General features: G+C 39.7%; 1 protein-coding gene across 1 annotated transcript in view; it reads left to right on the top strand.

Annotated features, from left to right (window-relative positions):
- SORCS3 (sortilin related VPS10 domain containing receptor 3) overlaps positions 1–18,680 on the top strand; it is a 599,222-nt gene that overhangs the window by 477,372 nt on the left and 103,170 nt on the right. Inside the window, exons 8-9 of the mRNA XM_003787189.1 lie at positions 4,288–4,377; positions 13,705–13,884. Coding sequence (XP_003787237.1) covers positions 4,288–4,377; positions 13,705–13,884 — 270 coding nt within the window. The remainder of the gene's footprint in view (positions 1–4,287; positions 4,378–13,704; positions 13,885–18,680) is intronic.

Raw genomic sequence — 18,680 nt, 5'->3', positions numbered from 1 at the left:
GAGAAAAGGGAACACTTCTACACTGCTGGTGGGAATGCAAATTAATTTGTTCCTTTTGGAAAAACATCTGGAGAACACTGAGAGAACTAAAAATAAACTTGCCATTTGATCCTGCAATTCCTTTATTAGGTATATATCCAGAATTGGTCTCTGTTTCCAAGATAGTGCCTTGAATACTGGGTCCTCACACAGCAGAAAGGAAAAAAAGGAGGCAGGCTAACTGGTCCCCTCCAACCTTTATAAAGCAGCATTTCCTGCTGGGGACATAACCCTCATGGCTTGATCCCCTCCTCAGAGGCCCCACCTCTTAATATTGTTGCATTGAGCATTAAGTCGCAACATGAATTTTGCAGGGGACACCAAAATTCCAACCACAGAACAAACATTGTCTAGGAATTAAGGAGGTGACAGTGCTGTAATAAGACATGGAAAAATAATTTTAGGAATGTGTATGCCACCGGAGTAAATACTAACTGCACTATAGAAATAAAAAGAACAAAGTTCAGAAGTTGAGAGATGAGAGAATCTGTTACCTCCCAGAGGTGTTCATACACTTGCTGGGTATCAGGGCAATAGACACAGTCAAGCAATTCTATACCTAGCAAGGGGGTTTTATTACTTTGCCCACATAAGGTACGCAGTGGGGATAGTTCCCAAAGCAGTGTGTTCCCAAACTAGGAGATTCGGCTGGTTTTATAGTAAGAAGGTATTGAGGTGTGATCTGGTAGGATCGTTTAAGGGGATGAGGCCAGGTCTCAATCTGATTGGATCTTGGATTCTGCTATGCACTGTCTGCTTCTTGATTCAGTCCCTGTTCTTCAGTCCAAGCAGTTGGGTTCTATCCATGGCTGCATGCTTGGTTCACTGGGGCATGCTTAGGTTACATGACCTTCCATCTGAGGGTCTGTGTGGCATCTGAAAAACAATACACAACTTTTATGTTACATGAACGTTGAGCCATATATGCAAAATGACAACAAATTTTTAGCATTCAAAACCCTTTTATGAACTCATAGGAGTTACGCTGAGGTTTAAAATACCAATGGAAATAATTGGATTTAGGCAAGTAGGAGACAAAGACATAGTCAATACCAAAGAAGATTGGCAGGAGCAAGCTTGATATTTCTGGGAGATACTGTTGATATCAGAGATACTTGGAAAACCCCAGGGATCCTTGTCTTCATGTGGACCTTTCATATTCTGGAGCATTTTATAGTGTATTTGAAGAGTAATTTCTATCTTTTTTATTTACTCAAGCACAAACTCTTGCATGTCATATGTGTGAACCTGAGAGGGAGTGTGTGGTTGTACAGGTATCTAATAAACATAGGGATGATTTCCCAAGGCTGTGAAGCCAGTCACACCAGCAAAGGGACCACTTTCTTTTCCTTTGGTCAACAGTGATTTGAAAACTGGGCCCTGCCTTTCCCTGTTGTGCCAATAGGAGGCCAGGGGTGCTATTATCTTCTTCCTTTTAGAGGCAGCTTGATCTTCCAGGAAGAAGCTGCTATTAGTCAGTGAGCTCTGACCATCAGTCAGAGATGGGCCAGCCTTGTTGGACACTGGTCTACTTTCCCAAAGGCATGTTTGGTGAGATTCAGGATGACCTGTGGAAAGATGGTTTTGAATCATATTATAGGTTACCAGAGGATATATTTGGGGGTTCAAAAACTTGATCATTAGGCACCTTTGGGGTATGAAAATATTTTAAAATTAAATGGAAGGAATGGCTGGACCACACCATGAATGTACTAAATGCCATTGAATTGTGTAGTATAAAATGGTTAGGTTGGATTATGTGAATTTTACCTCAATTAAGAAAAAACAACTTTGTCATCATTGTAAACACAGAATTTGGGAAATTATCTACATCAGGGAAAGAGACAAGGGTCAGGATGGTAAAGAGAACAGAGGTATGTGTATTTTTTTTTTTTTTTTCAAAACAGAGTCTTATTCTGTCACCTGGGCTAGAGTGCCCAGTATAGATTTGGAACAGATGTCTTCACAATAGCTGGTATCAGCCTAGTTCACAGCAACCTCAAACTCCTGGGCTCAAGTGATCCTCTCGCCTCAGTCTCCCAAGTAGCTGGGACTACAGGTGTTCACCACTATGCTCAGCTAACTTTTCTACTTTTAGTAAAAACCAGGTCTTGTTCTTTCTCAGGCTGGTCTCAAACTCCTGAGCTCAAGGCATCCTATTGCCTTGGCTTTCCAGACTTGTGAGCTTACAGGCATATAAGCAACCATGCCTTGTCTGTTACGGTCTATTTCTGTGGTATTCAAATTGTTAAAGGTCTAGTTCTGTGTTGTTCAAAGTGCAGTCCCCAGACCAGACCAGCAGCATCAGGATCACCTGGAAACTTATTGGAAAGAAAATTTTGATGCCCCCATCTCTACTGAGTCAGAGACTCTATAGATGGGGCCCCAAAGTCTGGGTATTAAGCTTTCCAGGTGATTCTCAGGCACTCTAATGTGTAAAAACTATTGATCTAGTTCATGAGTTGGCAGGAATTCTTATATGTGTTGGTTTTACAATTTAATAATAAAAAAAATTCAACAAAGAAACAGTCATGCAAAGACTGATGGTGACTAGTGTGTCTAGATATAAGGATGATATTTTAATATGATTCTGTGTAACTGAGACTTATTTTGAAAAAGAAAAAAAATTCTCAGCAACCCCTCGATCAGGCATCCTCAAACTATGGCCTGTGGGCCATATGTGGCCCGCCTAGGACATTTATCTGGCCCACTGGGTGTTTTTGCCACCCCTGCCTGTCCTGCTTAGCAGCTGACTCGTCTCAGGGCCCATAGTCTTGCCCTCCAATGGTCTGAGGGACAGTGAACTGGCCCCCTGTTTAAAAAGTTTGAGAACCCCTGCCCTAGATCTTCATATACAATACCTACTCTAAGTAAACAAAAAGCAGTATAGATTTGGAACAGATGCCTTTACAATTAAAAATTTTTAAAATTCATGAAACACAAGATGAGAATGATTGTAATGAAAAATAGATGCTTCTCCCTGAAGATAAGGGAAAAAACAATTTCTCCTCTTGGTTCACAGCTTAAGCCTTTGCACCAAGTTTTTTTTCCAAGGCTTGGCCTTCATGCTGCTTCTGACAGCTGCTCTATCTGGCAGCTGTGGCCCCTGCTTTGTGGGCTTCCAATCTGTGCAGAGCAGTGGGAAGCCATGGGAGATGTCGTCTCTCAGAGTGAGGAGAGATGAGTAGCTTCAATAGAGATGTTACACCTTTCTGCTCCCAGTAGGGTCCAGGGATGGAGGCCAGGTTTGGACTAGAATGGGAAGACTGGCTTGTCTCCAGCATGTGCTTGGAGCTTAGTGAGAATGAAGCATGTGCCTGGAGTAATTGCCTCCTCAGCACAGCAGCCTGGTTGCTATTGTTTTCCTGCTATTTTCTCTAAACAGACCATGTTATCTTCTCCTGTGAATATTAATTTCCCCTGAGTTAGGATAATTGGTCTGAGAGCAGCCATCTGCAGAGCTGTGCCATATTGGCAGGACTTTTCAGTAAGCCCAGGCCAGAGGACTATTTCATGGAGTGGTTTCTACTTGCCTCTAAGAGTCTGTCCTTTCCCAAGTGAGGTTATACAGCTTGCCCGGGAACCTCCTAACCACAACGTAAGAGAGCTGGGACTCAAATCTAAGATCTCTGAATTTCATTTCTGGAATTCATGCCCTGACCTTTAATAGCTTTAAGTAACATGCAAATGTAAAGGACCAATAAATATCTGCTCAATGCATGGATTTGTAAATCTGAAGGAAAGGAATTTGTTCTCAGAAGTCAGATTAAATTTCAAAGTAATGAGGGCTTTAAGCAATAGTAATTATTCAAATCCAGAAAAAAAATACCTTTGACATTTGTGGTATGGTTGAAATGGAAATGGATTATATAAACTGTCAAAGTAAAGGCAAGATAAATAGATCATGTGTGTATCCCACATTGATAGCTTTTCTAGATTTAGTTGAAAATCTTTACTAGGTGTGTACCCTACACAGAATGCAGTGACCAAATGCAAGAGTCAGTGCCTGCTGGCATGGAGAAAGTCATACAGTGGGAAGGATTGGTGTCATTGCCACTTATTCTCTAGGCACCCCGACATGGGAGCAACTCAGGGTGCCATAGGATTAGAGAGTCAAAGCCAACAAAGGATATTCTCTAAAGGTAATTACAAACTGGTTGTGGTTGATGATGGAAAGGCTAATACTCTCCAGCTTGTGCCATGATCTGTGGCTCCATCTGATCTCTTTGTATTTCCCCCACCATCTAGGTAACGACAGGTGGAAGAGCCAGCTACTACGTGTCTTACCGAAGAGAGGCCTTTGCACAGATAAAGCTACCCAAGTACTCACTGCCGAAGGTATGGCATGCGACACCAGCTGTCCTGGGTCCTCACACACAAAGGGAGGGTTGGAGACACACTCTTGTCAGGCTGCTGGGGGTGATCCCTGGCTGGGAGCACTGCTGGCATCCAGCCCTACTTATCACTGACTGAGTGCTTTGGCTTCTGCTGTTCTCACTGAACCTGGGTTTTGTATTACCCATTCAGTGGGGTTTTTGATTTCCTGTGACTCAGACTTCTGGTATAACCTTAGGTCACTTCTCAGGGGAAGGGAACTTCTTTCTTTTGCAAAGGCCTTATTGCCAGGTACCAGGCCAAGCTCAGGCACAGATGCTAAATGAGTGTGTGCATAAAAGTACACAGGTAAGTCTCATGGTTTTCTTGCTTCTCTCTTCACTTCAAGTTCAACTATATTATAAATATACTGCCTGTGTTTCCACTCCCTCCTGCCACTATGAGTAATTAAAAATGGATAATTGAACAGAATGTTAATATAAAAGAATGGCATTTTAACACTTCTGTTGGAAAATTATAAAACTTACTATGTGGACCCCATTTCCTGTGAACATTGGCTTCTAGGGGCAGAGGAGCCTCAGAACCTCAGTATAAATATGGACAGGATACAACTACATCCCTTGATGAGGACAGAGAAGCCAAGTCTGAGGTTGGATATGTATGGAGTGTAATGTTGCCCAGGCTTGGGTCTCTAAGCTGGTGCAAAGAAACAGTACTGCTGTAAGTTGACCACCCAAGGGACTGTAACAAACTGGTCAACATATGGAGGTAGTCAATATAAAGAACTAGGCCTACTATACATTAATTATATGTGGTACATATCCAATCTATGAAAATTAGGTCAACTTAAAGAGGTGGTCAATGTAGGAAGGTGGTCAGTTTAGAAAGGTGGTCAACTATGGTGGTTCTACTGCATTTTGAAAGGCTAAATGAGTACAGAGGTAGGAGGGATTATGACATAAGAGGGTGAACAATTTTTTATCCCCAAATTGTTTTTACTCATTGAAGTATTTGTGCATATGTGTATTCACTCATTCATTCATTTCTTCTTTTATGCATCCATTCAACTATTCTTTCTTCCAATTAAATTTTTACTTGTGCCATGTGCTGAAGTAAACTTTATGTATAGAACAGTGAATAAGATACAAATGATCCCTGCATTCATAGACCTTATTTTCTGGCATCAAAGAGAGATGCCAAACAAGGAATTGGAGGTGTGGGAGTATTCAAGGGCCATCTTGGCATAAAAAGTATAGTTATTCAAATGAGGTAAACGGGTAGTAAGGATATTTTCCTGGAGAAAGTGACCTTCAAGCTGATACCAGAAGGATAAAGAGTTAACTCTGCAAACAAGGCTGGGGAAAAGCTGGTAGAAAATGCAGACACAGACCCTAGTTTAAGAAGGCAAGGTTCATTCAACAAACTGAAAGGTCATCTTGATGTCTTGAGAAACTGGGCTCAAGAGAGATGGTGGGGCGGGGTACAAAGGCTGATGGGGAGGGCAGAGACCGCATGAAATAGCTTCAGAAGCCATGGAATCAATTTCTCGTTTTCTCTGCTCTGTCAGTGATTAGCATTTGTGGGGCGGTGTATGGTACTGTGGGTGCAGGATGTACCCATCAGATATTCTAAACCCAAGCAAGAAAGAGGAATCCTACTTCGGAGAAGATTAGAAAGGGGGAATTCATAATGATGCTTTCTCTGAAGGAGAATGGCCCCTTACGTCTCTAAGCCCAGGAAATAGCTTTAGAAAACTTCTTCCTCAGTAGAAGGCTCATTTTTTGGTCTCTGTACCTGTGTATTTTAGTTATTTTTAACCTTCCCAGGGAAACAAACAATTTGTTCCCCTGGGTAGTGTGGCTGCAAATGGGGACAGAGGAGACCCTGAATTGATCACAACCCTAGCACATTCCATGGATGATTAGCTGCCCGTGGCAGGACTGTCCACACAGCCCCTTTTCACAGAGCTCCATCCAGAGAAGCTTCTCCTTAATAAGAGGGCTGCTGCAAAAATAGCTGGATGCTTATTGATCCCCTCTATTAGCCAGTGTTGACCCAGGTTTTCACAGTCAGGGCTGTGGAGGTGGAGACAGAGGGAGTGGGGGGAGAGGGAGTGGTTCTTTCCATTGTGAAAAAACTGGAAATGGCTTTTAAGCAAGCTGTTGCTGTTCCATGAGATGCTGTGGCTGCGTTTAGGCTGCCTGCTTCAAAACAAAAGCTGGAAAAGCTCCCTGTCATCACTGCCCTGCACCTCTGTTCCCAGCCTGTCTATACAGAATGTGCTCTCCTGGGGCTCTCAGTGGCTTTGGAGTGTTTTGCAGAGAATGCAATGAGTGCCATTAATAATGAGCAGAATTATTAGGAGGAGCAGCCTTGTGCTGAGCTCTCCCTAACTCAGTCCCTGGGCACCGGCTTGGTGTTCTTATGAATAGGCATGAAAATCTCAAACCAGCAGAGGGCCTGAGGGCAGGCGATAGGGAGCAGGTAGCCTTTGGAAAAGACAAGTGATCTTCTGAGCAGAAACCCTGAGCTTTTGTTATAGCTCTGTCACATGTTTATCCATGAGCCCAGGTCTTCCCATCTGTGAAATGGGATAATAATGCTATTTGACAAAGTTATGAGGATTCATTGAATGGCTCGTTGTTGGTCAAATGCAAAGTGCTCAACAAATATAAGAAACAGTGTTGATACAGGGGATAGTGGTACGAAGGCTCCTAACCGCCAGGCATGAAGATCAGTGTTCATGAGGGGATCACATCCCATCCTTACCTTTGGACTTAATATTGCCTAAGATCCCTACTGACTTGGATATACCCTCTTTTGTCTCCCGAATTCCAGATGTATTCTTAAATTACTAATCTAATAAATCAGTCCTACAAGAGAAAAAAAAATTTTTTTTGGTTTTGTGTGGGATTCACATTGGTAGTCACAATATTGATTTTCTTTGCCTGAGTCCTGTGCTTCTGGAAAACAGCCAGAATTAAAAAATCCCTTTTGTGTTTGGGAAATGGCTTACTGCCACCACCTGACTTGATAAGATCACCTTGTTTACCTATAACAAGACCGAATTTCTATTCTTTTCCTCATAAATGATTAGTTGAACTGTTGTCTTACAACCAGTCTAGACAAAATGCCTGTTAATTTGACTTGACCAAATGTAGAGCTTCCTTTTCTTCTTTCTCAAGCCTGTGAACTGTGGTCTACTCTTAAACTCATGTAAGCACTGAGAGGTCAAATAAACCTTGCAATGAGGAACTCCTCTGAGAATCAGCTGACCACAAAGAAAACAATTTCTTGCTCGATATCTTGATCACACCACCTGCTCCCCCTACTTCCCACGCCACTTTCCTCTAGCTTTGTTTATTTTTCCCTGTAGAAGTAATTTTTTTTTCTGCTTGTGCTCTGAGATGCTGCAGGTATTATGGTCAGGGTGTTCTCCTTGCAGTCGTCTTTTCAAATAATGTCTCCTCTCTCCTTGCTTTGTCTGGGTTCATTTTTTTTTCTTTGACAGCAGAATATGGTTAATCCCATTTTGAAGAATTGAGAGGAGAGGGGAAATATGTCTTAGAAAATTCATTATAATGATAATGACAATGATATTAACCTTTTGTTTCCATAGTTTTTACATTTCCCCAAATACTGATTTATGCTTCTCTGCTGTGTCACGGCCACACTTCTTAAAGACTGATCTGGAATTCTAAGTTCTTTTCTCACTTCCTATGTACTCCTCAGCCCACTGCTAGTTGTCTTCTTTCCTGCACGTCCATCTTTCCACTCTAGCCATTGTTATAGTGACCACCTGCAGGCCAAATTCAATAGATGACTCTATATCTTTATCTCTGTTTTTACTGCTTTATAGCATTTGATGCTGATGGGAAAAAAATCCATGGTTGAAACTCTTTCCTTTGGCAGTATTTTATTCTGATTTTCTTTTCTGGATTGCCTTCCTCTTGCTGCAATATTAATGTTCCTAAGTTCTTCTTGCATTCTGCATGGGCCCTGGGTAACTTCCTCATCCTCCCTCTTTTTTTGTATTCCTTGCACCTGTATACACTGCCCCAACTCCCATCTCTTCATTGAACTCCAAACCACTTACCCAACTGCCTATTTGCAGTACATCCTCTTAAATCTCCTGGTTAGTCATTCTAGAACTGAGCTCCTCTGATGTCCCATATGCATCATCCTGCTTGTAAGTTTGCTTACATACTCCATTTATTTGTTCAGTAAACTTTCGTTGGATGCTGACCATATGCCAGATACTCTGGTAAGTACATATTATAGATAAAGAGATAAAGTAATAAGAGAGACATCATTTCTCTTCTGTGGGATCCTACTAATGAGAAAAAAAGACATCAAACAAATAATTACGTAAGGGATTATTTAATTATTATTGCATTGAGTGTTGTAAAGGAAAGGCAGAGTTTTGAAGTCAAATATTTGAAAATATGTGTGTGTGCAATATATATGTATATGGATATATAGTCTAACGACAAAGTTTGTGAACTGGTCACTGTATCCTTACGTTGGCAGCACTGTACAAAAAACTCTATAAGGTTTCATAACTTTGAAATATTATTGTCTCATAGCTGTATTCATGTTGGCAAGTGGTAGTTTGCTACTGAGTGGCATTCACTATTATTGTGTGTTTTTGGCTGTCCCAAGAAAGCCAGAGGTTGAATTAGGACAACAAATGAACATTCAATTTATTGTTAGACTTGGCAAGAGTGAAAGTGAAATCAGGGTAATGTTAGTCTAAGTTTATGGGGAGAATGCCATGAAGAAAACGGCAGTACACAAATGGATTAAATGTTTCTCTGAGGGGAGAGAAAGCATCACTGAGGAAGGGAGGTCAGAGAGGCCAGTTATGAGCAGAACTGACAAAAATAATTCTTCAAGTTGTTCATCAAAATCATTGGGTTACTGTAGGAAGCACAGAAGACCAGGTAAACATCCCGAGAGAAACAATTAGGAAAATGTTAACTGGAAATTTTGGCTTGAGAAAGGTATGTGCAAAAATGGTCCAGAAGGAGCTCACCAATGAGCAAAAGCAAAGGAGAGTAGAAGTTTTCCAAGACCTTTTGGAGAGGCAAGATGTTTTTTTTTCTTTTTTTTAGAGACAGAGTCTTATTTTGTCACCCTTGGTAGAGTACTGTGGCATCACAGCTCACAGCAACCTCCAGCTCTTGTGCTTAGGTGATTCTCTTGCCTCAGCCTCCCAAGTAGCTGGGATTACAGGCCCCTGCCATAATGCCTGGCTATATTTTTTTTTATTAATCACTCGTACATAGATCATAAATACATTTATGCCATTATAGGATTCAATGTGTTGATTACTTGTACAAATTGGAATGCTTACATCCTACTAAACAACATAGCCTTCACCACTTTTACCCAATTACAGGATTAAAACATTTATGCTCTACACCTGATAAATCCAACTTGTACTTGCAATATGCTCCATAGGTGTGATCCCCCTACCAACCCTCCCTCTATCGTCCCACCCCCTCTCATCCCTTCTATTGTAATACTCTCCCTAATCACCTGATATAGCCCCCAATGACTTTTTTCTCTACTCTAAGATAAAGTAAATATTGGAAGGAAGACATTTTGATGACATTCAGGACATCAAGGGTAATACGACGATAGCTCTGATGGCCATTTCAAAGAAGGAGTTTCAAAAAATTTCTTTGAAGGGTGGACTAGGCACTGGTGTATGTAGGTGCATAGCTTACCAAGGGGAATACTTTGCAGGTGATTATAATGATATTCACCAATGAAGTATGTAGCACTTTTTCTAAGATAAGTTCATGAACTAAATCATCCACCTCCTGTGTAGGTATGTGTGTGTGTGTGTGTGTGTGTGAGTGTGTGTAATCTCCTTCTTCCTTCTATCCTGTAGATTTGCCTTCTTAGTATCATGCCAGTTCATCTTCTAGGGTCTTCATAGAGACCGTACTTTCTTAGTTCAGGCCTTCATGAATCATCATTTGGATTGTTGTGGTGACCTTTTAAGCCTTTCTTTTTGCCTCTATTATTGCCCCCATATAAATCCCCTCTTTGCGCTGTTTCCACAATGAATATAAACCTGTAAGGAACCCAGTCTTCTCCAATCAAATCACCACATTGATCAACTCAAATCATTTCTTTCTCCTGCTGAAGAACTTGTGACATCTTTGTAGATAAAAGTTAGCATGCCATGCAGAATCCCTTATGACATGGCTAGTCTCTGTTCTCACTTTCTTCAGAGGAAAACTGTTTTTGAGCTAACCAAGTTCCATCAATTTTCTTGACTGTTCTTTCCTCTATCTCCTGTAAGCCTTTGTACTCTCATCACTATTTCTAGTTCCTCTATTGTAGCATTTAGTCAAGTTCAAGCAAGGCCATGAATGTATGTGAAGTCTTTACCATCAGTGGGCCGTCTTCTTGAGGGTAGGTTCTGTGATTTCGTTCTCTGTATATTGTGGTGTATGGCACATGGCAAATGCTAAATAATATTGGTATTTATATAATGAATGAAGTTACATTAAGCCTAGATTATAATAAAATTCATTATAAACCATAATGTATTTTTACCATTGTTCACCTAGGAAGTCAAAGGTTTGGGTTTTCAATAAAGCAATTATGATTCTTCAGAACTATTGTCTTGCGCAGGGCAGAAGGGGAATCTTATTCCAAATAAAAGTATGTATTTGTTTTTGTCTGACACTCTTCAAATTACAAGTTTAGTAAAGTCTCAATCTGAATTTATACTTTCTGCATTTTCTTTCTTTTGATTTCTCTCTTTATCAATAGAGAAAGAGGTGTAGAAAGTTAAGAGGTAACACATGCTTTAGAGTTAGAATGAAGTAGCCAGATTAAGGAAATTAGCTTCATTATTGCTCAGACCCCTACTGGACCAACTTTAACTAATAATATTCTTTGTTTTTGAAGACTTAATTACCTGGTTATTGTTGGTTGCCTTCGTCCACTATAATACCCATTTGGAGAGAGGTCACATAGTTCAACATGTTTCAAAGAGTAGTCTTCTAGACTAAGATGCACCAGAGTCATGTGAAGGGCATATCCAGAGGGTAAAATCTAAGGCTGTGCACTAGATGTGCTGAGTCATTATCTCAGGCAGCTAGACCCATGAGTCTGTTTGCTACTGAGATCTCTAGGTCATTTTGATACACACTGAAGTTATAGCCCTACTGATAAGGAGTTTTAAATGTTGGCTTCTTAATTAAGATTTGGTTTAAAATAAGATTAAGTCTTAGATTTAAATCTTAGTAATGTCATTTATTAGCTGAGTAACTTTGGCAAATTAAGGACTTTTCAAGCAGATGTCCAGAATGCTAGATACTAGAGAGCAGTCACTTGCTTCAGAGCCTGGAGTACCTGTTCACCAGGTGACATAGCCCTAAGACAGCATTCACCTAAAACATACTCGCAGCAAACCTGGTTCTCTTTAATCCTGACCATGCCCCAGTGTTTTAAGTAGTGTGGTTGTTTTCTATCTCTTTTACATTAGTTTAGTCTAAAATAACTTAGCTCATTCATTTTTATGACCAAAACATCTGGGAAAAACCAGGCATTTCTATTGCATTTTTAACAGGGTAAGTGAATTTAATTTGTATTTCCTACAGCTTAGCAGCTGGGTTCTTGGGCATTCATTCCACACCAGCACAACATGATTTCTTCTCACGGTTTTTAAGAGTAAGCTTTCTTTCCATTTTGAAGCAGCTCAGCAGGAACCTGTAATTCTACAAGGTGTGTAAGCACAAATGAGCAAGTGAGGTCTTAGTCAAGGTGACCTAGAGTGTTCAAGGCCAGAGGCTGATATTTGACAAAGACCCTTCAATAAAAGGATCCAGAACATGCTTTTCTACTTCTCCTACCTCCAGGTTGTCTAAATCAAGTGGGCTTGCTCCTTTGTAAGGCATTTTGGAGGAGCTCTCCGTGGTCCTGACATTGTAGACATTGCTGTTCCTTTTTACTTGAAATGGTTTCTGGGAAAGGTTGATCAAATAAAGTGAAGGCTGGACCCCTCCTGATTATTAACTTACTGTCGGCTTCAATTTTCCACAGTCCTATAGTAAGTGCCTTTAGTAAGTGACAAGGGTGTCTTTCCTTTTGCTACCTATTACTCTTTGGCACACATGCCAGTAGTTCCTTTTTATTTTTAAATGTTTTTGGCAAAAGTTTATCCATGTCAAACTGTCCTTCTGAAAGTGTCAGTTCACAAGTTAAGGGCTTAAATTTGGTACAATGCCTAGCCACATAAGGCAAGCTAGCTTTTGTAAATTATTTTGAATTGCAACTATTAGTTTTGATTTTAGAAATTATCTACCCCAAGATTAAAACTAAAATGACTTTAGGTACCAGGAATTTAACATCATTGTAAATGGTAGATTGTAAGAACACATGAATATGGAGGGATGAGACCCCAGTGGTACCAACTCCTCCCAAAAGACCAGAGACTCAAGTTTACCATACAGGATGTGATCAGACTAAATCTTTAAAATCCATATTAACTTCACGAGTCATCAGTTTGAAATCTCTGATTTAGAGGCTGTATATCCAAATAGGTACTTTATTGGTAGCCCAACCTCTTTACTATTTAGGTGAGAAAACTTAAGTTTAGGGAGACTGACACATTCACCATGATGCAGCTGTTTATACTATGATTCAGAACACTAAATTCCAGGCTGAGTATTCTTTCCTCTATATCATTGATTTTCAAATATAATTTTACCTTATGAGCAACAGAACCCCCCTTTCCAAATACTTCTAAAATATTATACAGAACTTCAGTTATAACAAGTTCAAGTAGTGCTGCCACTGATTGAGGCAGTGCTGGAGATCCCAGTCCCCACCCATTATCTGCATCTCTATGGTATTCTCCTAGCAATCCTCAAGACTCTGCAGGCTTTAAAAATTAAAAAAAGAGAAAACATGTAAACCACTGTGCCATAAAATTAAAAAAAACATAAAGATTTAAAGACAGGATGGGCCCTTTCTTCTTACATCTTGTGTGAGCTTCTCTTAGAAGGCTGTCTGTCTCTGTTGGCATTAGTTCTAACATTCAGATGCAAAAATAAAAAATGTAAGTAGATGAGTCCTTGGAAGCTATGGAAAATAATATCATCCAAAGTCCTTTATACCTATCTTGCTGTCACTTAGCAAGGAACAGAGATATGAAGCTCGTAATTTATAACCTTGATCCGATACCAGAATTGTTTACCATTGCCTATAACTCAAGCTTTTCATACATCATGGTAATTATTCAGAGTCCTGGAGGGCAGAGAGATAGGGGGATCTGCTGCCTCACAGGCCTCTGTCTTCTTTCAGGACATGCACATCATCAGTACAGATGAGAACCAAGTATTTGCCGCAGTCCAAGAGTGGAACCAGAATGACACATACAACCTCTACATCTCAGACACGAGCGGGATCTACTTCACTCTTGCCATGGAGAATATCAAGAGCAGCCGAGGGCTAATGGGAAACATCATTATTGAATTGTATGAGGTATGTAGCCAAAATTGTTCTTCCCCTAGATTTACCTCTTTTCAGTTGAGTTTTAGTGGTAGAAATATAAGCATTAGAGTTCTGAGCGTCGATCCCAGCTGTACAACTGAGCAAACTCTGGGCAAGGAAATTAATATCTCTGTACCTCTATTACAATTAAACAGAGATAAAATATTTACATAATGAGATTATGGTGAGATGAGGGCATATATGTAAAATACCTTATGTGGTGACTACTCAATAAAGTTGATATCCTTGTATTGCATATATGAGCATGATTAAAAGCCAGAATTGAAGGTACTTGGAGAAGGTGTTTTTTCACATAGCTTTGTAAACTCTGCTTCTTTCTATAGAACCCATGGGGAGGGAACAGTGCAGTTTATGCATCTTCAATTATTTGGCAAATCATGTCTTATGAACAAATTTTATAAGAGAAGCAAATATCAGTGATGAGAGTGAGGGTTTTTCTAAGATGCCACCAGATGCCAACATCTGTGCAGGATGAAAAACTGGCTTTAAGATAAATATGTCACTTGTCTTTTTTTTCTTTAACATGATCTCTTGTTGAAGAATAATTTATCTGGGAAAGTTTCAATAACTCTAAGGATGTAATGCTTTTTTAAAACCACAGTGTGTGACCTTTGACAACCCTGGTCACAGTGAAGGGACCACTTAGATATGAAGTGTTGATTTGAACAAAGATGCGTCTCAGTATCCAACATTCACCAATGACTAATGGTCAACCCATATAGGTTGTGATGGTTGAGGTTGTCCTTGGAAGGAGATGAGTTGTCTATTCCGGGCATTGGCTTCAGGTGGCCTGGGTAAGCTCCCCCCCCCTTGTAGGCTTTCCTCTTTGTGGTTTTTAGGACAGTGAGTAAGTATGTGAGCTTCTGCTCTGCAGTAGTCTCTTGAGCAGTGCTTGTCAAAGTTCCAGCATCCCTACATTGATATCTAAGTTGGCTACTCAGTTACAGGGGTAGTGGAAATATTTAAGGTTGAGGCTGTTGTACTGGGTAGAGGGATAGCACAAAAGCATGGAGAAACTGGAAATTCATTTAAATATGGGAATGAATTCCATTGGGTAGAAAACAAAATTGATAGAAATATCCTAATTTCCTAGAAGGTAACTGGCAAGTGCTAAAATAATTTCCTTTAACAAGGTCCCAGTTTAGGGAATGTCCCAGATTTTTTCACAGAGTTATAAAGACTGGTAGAAGGGACTAAGGAGTGTACCCTTTGGAAAACTTATACTTCTGTGCCTCTAATCACACCAAGAGGCAGAAATATGCCTTTGTTATGGTCAATATGTTACATCTTGTGGAAGGGTTTGCATTAATGTTCCCAGGACTTAGGCCATTCCAAGATCCTGCTTGTACAAGCAAGAATGTAAGATAAGATGACTGTGCCCCTGTGATCAGATCCAGATAAGAGAGGATGTAGATAGTGCTGCAGATGGCCCTGTAGTGAAGAATGTCCTGTGTCTCTGACCCTCTTAGTACAGTGGGGGAAGTTTGTCATTATCCTGTTATGCTGCCCCTTTTCTGAGAAAGAAAGCCTGAAAATCCGTGGTCATTTAGAACATGGAAATACTAGGGTATGATGTGGAGCATGAATCAAAATGAAGAATGTGCCCAGACACATGCAATTTTTTTCTTCCTGTTGAAGTTGGTCTTGTGTTTTCAGTCTTATTGAAGGAAAAATAATGCATGGAGTCATTGTATCCATAGAGAAGCAAGACATAGTAAGCAGGGCAGCTTTTCACTGTTGAGCTTGTTCTCCATTCAGTTTTACCAGAGTTGATTGTGCACCTACTTTGTGCTCAAGCCCAGAAGGAAGGCAGGAGAGGTATGATACTGTTCTTACCCTTGAGCTTGCAGTCTGGTTTTTCAGGTTTGAGGGGGTCAATAAACAAGGCTCCTTTCCTCCCTGTCTGATGATGGGATCAGTTGAGACATAGACAAAGGAGGAGGTAAATGGAGATCAAACACTGCTTTACTGCTTTTAAAATAATGTAGAAGGAAGAAGGATGCTAATACTGTCCCTGGAATTGGGACGGACAGAAATGGTAAAGCAAATAGACATCTGTTCCTAAAATACCATATCATGGAGGCACATATGATGTGATCTTGGCAGGTAGATTCCTAAAAGAGAGGACATGGATAAGCTGGGTGTGTGTCAGTTTTTTTTTTCTCAAAGTTACAACTCTGATTATTAGTCCTTCTTCCCTGGCAATGCAAGAGGGAAGATGTGGGAGGCATTCCAAACCTTAAGAATGGAATGAGCCAAGGGTTGGATGGATGGTGCGGATTTGTGAGAAAGTGAGCCAGCCAGGCTAATTGTGTAGAATAGATGCTCATCAGGGACAGGAATGAGGGCTGGATAAGTCGTTGGGTTTCAGACTCAGGAGGCATTTAATACCAAGTGGATAAATTGGAACCTGACATTATCTAGACCATGACCATATTGAAGATTTTTAGAGGGCAGTGCTGTTTTGCACCTGGACCTACATTCTGTGGTTTGGACATAAAGCTCAATTTAATTAATCTCCAGGGGTCACTAGAATTTAACCTTCTTTACTGGAGATTCTCATAGAAACTGAGATTGTGTACCATATGGCCAGTTAGCAAAAAGACTACAATTTTTCTGGACTAGAAGTGCCCTTGAGTAATGCAGCTGGGGAAAACTAGTAAGTTTTCACATTCACTTCAGCTAAATTAACATACTTATGTGGAGTATATTTTGTTTGGTGATAAAAGACAATCTACTGGAAGACTGTAAGGAACTCTATTAGGGTAGTGATCGCAGGCTGACTTATGTTAGGGGTGTGGTTATACCAGGTTATATAGTGACAAAAGAGGAAGATTAATTCTAACTGCAGAAATTTGGGGAGATGAGTTACCTTAAATGATAAATTGCTTGGGATGGTGATCAGAGAACCACAGTTAGATAAATAGAGGTCCTTTATCATGTAATGCAGAGGGGCCTCGTGGAGTAGTAGACAATGATTATAAAGATACCAGTAATGAGCTTGACTAAAGAGGTGGGCATTTATTCTGTGGGTTCTCTTTTCTTCTCACATTTATATACCCAGAAAATATTTGCATGTGCGATATAGTCTCCTGTGCCCCGTTAATTTTAAAGTCATGTTAGCATAGGCCATTATACCCATTTCCCCTTGACTAAAAGGTCATAGGTACCTTTAGATAATTTTTAGATGTCAGATGACTTGGGCTGACCTTAGCTACACAAAGCTACTGGTGTATCACTTCATCTTCTGCACAGACCTCTGAATCCTCTTTTTGACAATGGGGAAGAAACAAACAAAGCAAGAACTTATTTGAGAATTCACTTCATAAACCTTGGAACCTAGAATCCTTGGAGACTGGTCGAGATCAATTCCACTGCACTCCTCAAAATCTAGCAAGGCTGAGATAATTTCCATTTCAAATTTGTTGGGGTACTCTTCCACTGTAGAGAGAGATTTTCTCGCTTATTCTTTCTCTAATCTCTGCCTCAAAGTACAATATTGTCATGGCTGTAATGACATAATCAGGGAAGAAAATAAGACTAGGTGACCAATTAGTAATCAATCTCCTCTTTAAGGTGTCAGAATTCGACTCTGTCAAAACCAGGCTGGTGTTGGTACTTACTGTTATGTGTGTACTTACTGTTATTCTTAAACACTCATAAAGCTGTACTGTGGTTTCTTTTATACCCCTAACTATAAATTATATTTCTTCTTTTTGCATTTTTTGGCCGGGGCTGGGTTTGAACCCGCCACCTCTGGTATACGGGGCCGGCACCTTACTCCTTTGAGCCACAGGCATTGCCCATGTATTTCTTTTTAATTACTTTCTACAGATAATCAAGAAACAAATATTCTTTCCAAAACACACAGATGTATTATGGGAACATTTTTTGAGCTGCTGGCTTAATGTATTTTCTTCAGTGCTTTCCTAGATGTTAAGATCAACTTATAACTGCTCATGACAATAACAACAGCATACCCAGCACTACCTTAGACCAGCACTGTTAAATAAATACATAATGTGAACTGCTGTATGCTTTAAATTTTTTACTTCCCACATTAAAAATTAAAAATATGAAATTAATTATAATAATGTATTTTCTTTAAGCAAAGTAGTATTTTAGTATACGCTTAATATGAAAAATTATTGAGACATTTCATATCTTTTTCCATTCTAAGTCTACAATCTTGAATGTGTTTTATACTCCCCTGCATCTCAATTCATATGCTAAATTTTCAACAGAAATACTTGATCAGTATTTACATTTCATAAAATTTGCAGTAGGAAAAGGAGATTCATATACCAAAGCTATTTCAAACATACTGACAAGTTTGCCAATAACTGAATTGGGTATAAGTTTTTTAATTTAAATTTATATTGGTTAAAATTAAATAAAATTAAAAATCAGTTTCTTAGTCCCACTAGCCAAATTTCAAGAAGCCATATGGCTACTGGGTACTGTATTGGATTTCACAGTTGTAAACAATTTATATATTTTTTCTCATTTAATTCTCACAATATGTCTTTATAGTTGGTCTCATTTCCCATTGTGCTTATGAGATTATAGAGGATTTAGTAACTTCACTTAGCTCTTACAGCCGGTGGTGCTGCATTTGAAGGAATCCATGCATGTGATAAAAAGCTCAGGCTTTTCCTAGTATACATTTTTTTTCACATCTATTTTTTTAATGAGGTATAATTTTTGCACAGTAAAATTTACCCTTTATGATATACAGTTCTCTGAGGTTTTCTTTGTGCATACAG

This window comes from Otolemur garnettii, unplaced genomic scaffold (genome assembly GCF_000181295.1).
Source record: "Otolemur garnettii isolate 467f Iridium unplaced genomic scaffold, OtoGar3 scaffold00021, whole genome shotgun sequence".
Taxonomy (NCBI): Eukaryota; Metazoa; Chordata; class Mammalia; order Primates; family Galagidae; genus Otolemur; species Otolemur garnettii.
This window is presented reverse-complemented; position numbering and strand designations above follow the sequence as displayed.